The following is a 4,285-nucleotide window of genomic DNA, read 5'->3' as shown; positions in this document are numbered from 1 at the left end:
ATGGGTGGAGCTTGGTGTTATGAGCCAGACTGGGTGGAGCTTGGCAGGATGGGGGCGGGCTCTAAAACCCCACTTAGGAAGTCTGCGCCCATGGCATTCAGTTCCTATTTTCTATGTAGGTCTGAAGTGTGTTTGCTATCACAGGGTTTATACTCTGAAGGGATTCCCCTGTCCCCACCACCTTGGCAGAAATGGCATTATAGGTGGCTCACTTTAATATTTCTGCCTGGGGCTCGCTGAGTCCTAGCTCACACAAATATGTTCAGATGTGAGCACATAACACCAACCATTGAGTTGCTGTAAGATTCAGACACACATGCATAATTTGCAGTATTATATCTTAATGTGTGTCCTGCCACACCCCACCCAGATTCCATCGATGCAAAGTTCGCCCCATTGAAGATAGAACAGTACATAGCTGAGTTACTGTCATCTACATGCTGATGTGTTCACATGTGTTTACATGACTAGGATCCCTCTATTTTCACATGTACTTGGTGTCTAAATCTACACTGTGTCTTATAGAATTACCTACATGGTGCACTTTGAAGACGTATAAAGTGCTACGCACAGGACCACAGAGAATGCCATCAGTGACGCACTGTCCTCCATGCTTCTGCCATTACAGAACCCCCTGACGATCTTCCTTTCTTGTCTCCACAGAGCATGGATCACGTGGTCTGGCACTATCGGAATTTGTCCGTCTTTCCAGAAGACCTGGCATCCGGACTGAAGACACTGGATCTCTCTCACAATGTTATACAGAGTCTAGCTGAAAGTTTCACATCAAAATTATTCTCCTTGCAGCATCTCAATCTGAGCTTTAATAGACTGGACAGCATTAAGGGTGGAGCCCTCAGGGCACTTCCTCAGCTTCAATCTCTCATTCTCGCTTTCAACCAGCTGCATAGAAATTACTTAAGCAATGGGAAAGCTCTTGAATCATTACCCAGGTTAAAGTTCCTTGACCTTTCAGCAAATAACTTGGACAGCGATATGGCGTGCTGGTACCTCATGAACATTAGCTCTTTGGAAAAGCTGGACCTCTCTTGTAACAAGATGACCAAGGTATCGGCTGGTATGTTCCATGGGACACTCAACCTACTACAGATCAGTCTAAGTAACAATTATATTACAGCAATAGAAGAGGGAGCCTTTGAGAGCCTGGCAAATCTCCGCCTGCTGAATCTTGCCATCAATTCCCTTCACTGTATTTCCAAGTTTGACCTCATTCATCTACAAGTTTTAAACCTTAGTCATAACTCCCTGGAGTTCTTCGTTAGTGAAGAGAGTGACGAGCCTCATCAGCTGCAAGTTCTTGATCTAAGTCATAATCAGCTCTCCTACTTTCCACTTCTCCCCAAAGTGCATCACATCCAATATCTAAATTTATCCAGTAATGCCATGGTTGCCCTTGTTCCCAGTTCAGTGAATGCCACAGAGCCTTTAAGGACCACAGCGTGGTATAAGGAAATCACAAATCTTGATTTGCCCACAGCTATTTACAAGAGAGCTGCAGGTTTGGTAAAAGTTGTTCACTTGGACTTGAGCAATAATCAGTTCTCTTCTTTTCCTATCCACTTCCTTGCCAGTCTGTGCTCTCTCCAGCATCTACGCATGGCTAGGAATTGTCTGCAGGATCTGACGTTGATGCAGACCAGTAGTAACCTGACATCCAGTGAGGATATGAGCAACACAAGAGACAGACACAACCTAATCTTTAAGTCTCTGAGGACCCTTGAGCTACAAGGAAACTCTATCCAGATCTTACCACGGTGGCTGTTTGTTGTTATGCCCAATTTGGTAAAAATAGATCTTAGCCACAATAACATTGAGCCGTGTAGATGGCAAACTACCAGTGAGATCAAGTCCCTCGAAAGTCTAGATCCAACGGACACGGAGGACTGTGTGACCTTCTCGTCTGTCCCAAACCTGAAGGAACTGAACTTACGTGGCAATGGTATAACTAGGTTGTCTCCGTACATGTTCAACCAGACCCCACTCATTTCTCTGGATCTCTCTGCAAATAAAGGCCTGCACATACCAGGAAGAGCCATGATGGGCTTAGAACTCAGTCTTCAAAAACTCTCACTGCGAGAGAACCAGATGGACTCCTCAGAAATGACCATTCCTTGCCTTAAGACATTGAAAATACTAGACTTATCTGACAACCAGCTAAATGTCCTACCATCCAACTTTGACTGTTCTCCACTTGAAAGCCTGGATATAAGGAATAATTCCCTGGAAATGTCGTGGAAGAGCCTTCCTGCAAGCTGGGCTGCAAACCTGCAAACCCTCTATATTAGTGGTAACTTGTTGAGCTGCTGTGCTCTGAGCTGGCTGAAGTCCCTACAGTTTGCCAAAGTAAATGTTCCTGACCTGGATGAAGCTCACTGTGTGTACCATGATAAAGATGGGAGTAGCCCTGCTAAAGTAGCCTGGGATCACAGTTCCATGTGTCCTCAGATGGGCACCAGTGGAGTCTCTGAGATTCTGGTCATAGGTGCGATTGTTCTTCTCCTCACTGTCTGCTGTGGGATGTTTATTTTTTATCTTAAAAAGAGGTGTACACATCCAAAAGTAGGATTTAGACATTACAGCGTATCATCCAGGCCTGGAGGAAAAAGAGCTGAAGGGACTCCTTTAAGTGTTATATAGGTTTGTAAGAAGAGGAATTGTGTGACCTGGTTCCTAAAACAACCATAATCCTATTTTGTCCAGGGAGGGTTACTGTAAGTAACTTTCTGAATTTGTAGGGAGGTCAATTGCTCAGCACGTTGATATCATCCAGTACGTGAGTTCTGCACCAAAAGTTTTCCTTTCTCTGGAAAAGATTTTGTTCTACGTTAATACCTTTCAAGTATTTGAACGTCTGAATCCTATCTTCCCTGTCCCTCCTTTCTTCAGGGCTTCCAGTCTCTCCTCATATGTCTTCTGGCTATGCAAGTGCCAGCACCAAGCTGACATTAACACACACACTGTCCACAACAAGGTCTGATCTGTCTCTTTCTCTTTCTCTCACTCGCACTCACACACACCTGACCACGTCCAATTTTCACTCCCAGCCCCCCTCCTCCCCCCACACATCTGAGCAGCCCCTTTTTCACGCCTATCTTAATAGGGCAGGAATAAACCCCATTCGCTCCTGCCCCTGCCCCTTGAACTTTCTAAATTATAATGCTTGCTGTGACCTCTAGAGGTAGCTAGTAGTACTACCCCTACAGAGTCAGCCTCTAGTGGTAGTACTGTGAGACTACTGTTAGAGGTCGCAACGGCCATTTTCAATCGGGAGCCATAAGGGGCAGGAGTGAGTGGGACTCGATCCTGCCCTGATGACATTAGACCACCAGGACTGTTAAGGTAGACCTCGGGAGATTTCTACAGGGGGACCAGGCAGGAGAATTGGACATGGGTGTAGGGGGGGAGTGAAATGTGGAACTCTTGTGAAGATTCCAGCTGAACATCAGCCGGGACCCACATAAGTTTTAGTGGCCAGAAACATGTTCGGTGAGAGCCAGATATTCAATGCAGGCTCCTAGACATGGCCTGGCATTAGATATCTGAGGTTAATTTAGCCAGTAGCACTGTGTTTAAACAAACGCCAACCACTTTTGGCTGCATATTGACCAGTATATGATTACCACCAGTCAACTGAAGACCAAGAGAGAGGGAAGGTCCCTGATTAGCTAAATAAATCAACCTACTTACCAGTCTACCTCAGTAGCAGAGCACACTCACAAGAGTGCAGCTCTTTTTATTTGAAAAAGTTCATCTTTTAAACTGTGATTTTTTTCGATTATCTTGTTGGAGTTTATGTGCATTGTAGAAGGGAAGGTGGTATAGATGCTAGAGTGAGGATTGGAGGGAGTCATGGATTTAGTCAAGGGTGAGATGGTCAATATTCAAAAAGCATTTGACAAAGACTTCTGAGGAAATTAGAAAGTCATGGGATAGGAAGTAATGTCCTATTATGGATTAAGAACTGGTTGAAAGACAGAAAACAGAGAGTAGGTTTCAATGGTCAGTATTCTCAACAGATAAGGGTAAATGGTGGAGTTCTCCAAAATACCTACTCTATTCTCTTGGAATTATTAAACAAAAACAAAAAATAAATGTATACCAAAACTATCCTTGTTATAAGGAGGAAAAAGCCTGAGATCCCCGTCTTCAGCCAGAACAAATCTTGCTGAAAGACTAGAAAGGGTAAACACCACTTAATAAGCAGTTTTGCTGTTACCTTTAACAATTGCTTATTAAGTTAAACCAGAGTCTTAAGACGTTTTTT

The 4,285-nt window shown here is 44.2% G+C and overlaps 1 protein-coding gene across 1 annotated transcript; it reads left to right on the top strand.

The window, feature by feature from the left end:
• Positions 1-666: 666 nt before the first annotated feature.
• On the top strand, positions 667-2,658 carry LOC117361037 (transforming growth factor beta activator LRRC32-like). The gene has a single exon (XM_033945824.1). It carries the CDS (start codon positions 667-669, stop codon positions 2,656-2,658), a length of 1,992 nt encoding a protein of 663 aa, XP_033801715.1.
• The last annotated feature ends 1,627 nt before the right edge of the window (positions 2,659-4,285 follow it).

This window comes from Geotrypetes seraphini, chromosome 5 (assembly GCF_902459505.1).
Source record: "Geotrypetes seraphini chromosome 5, aGeoSer1.1, whole genome shotgun sequence".
In the NCBI taxonomy this organism is placed as follows: Eukaryota; Metazoa; Chordata; class Amphibia; order Gymnophiona; family Dermophiidae; genus Geotrypetes; species Geotrypetes seraphini.
Note: the sequence above shows the minus strand (reverse complement) of the source record. Positions and strands in the feature narration are given on the sequence as shown.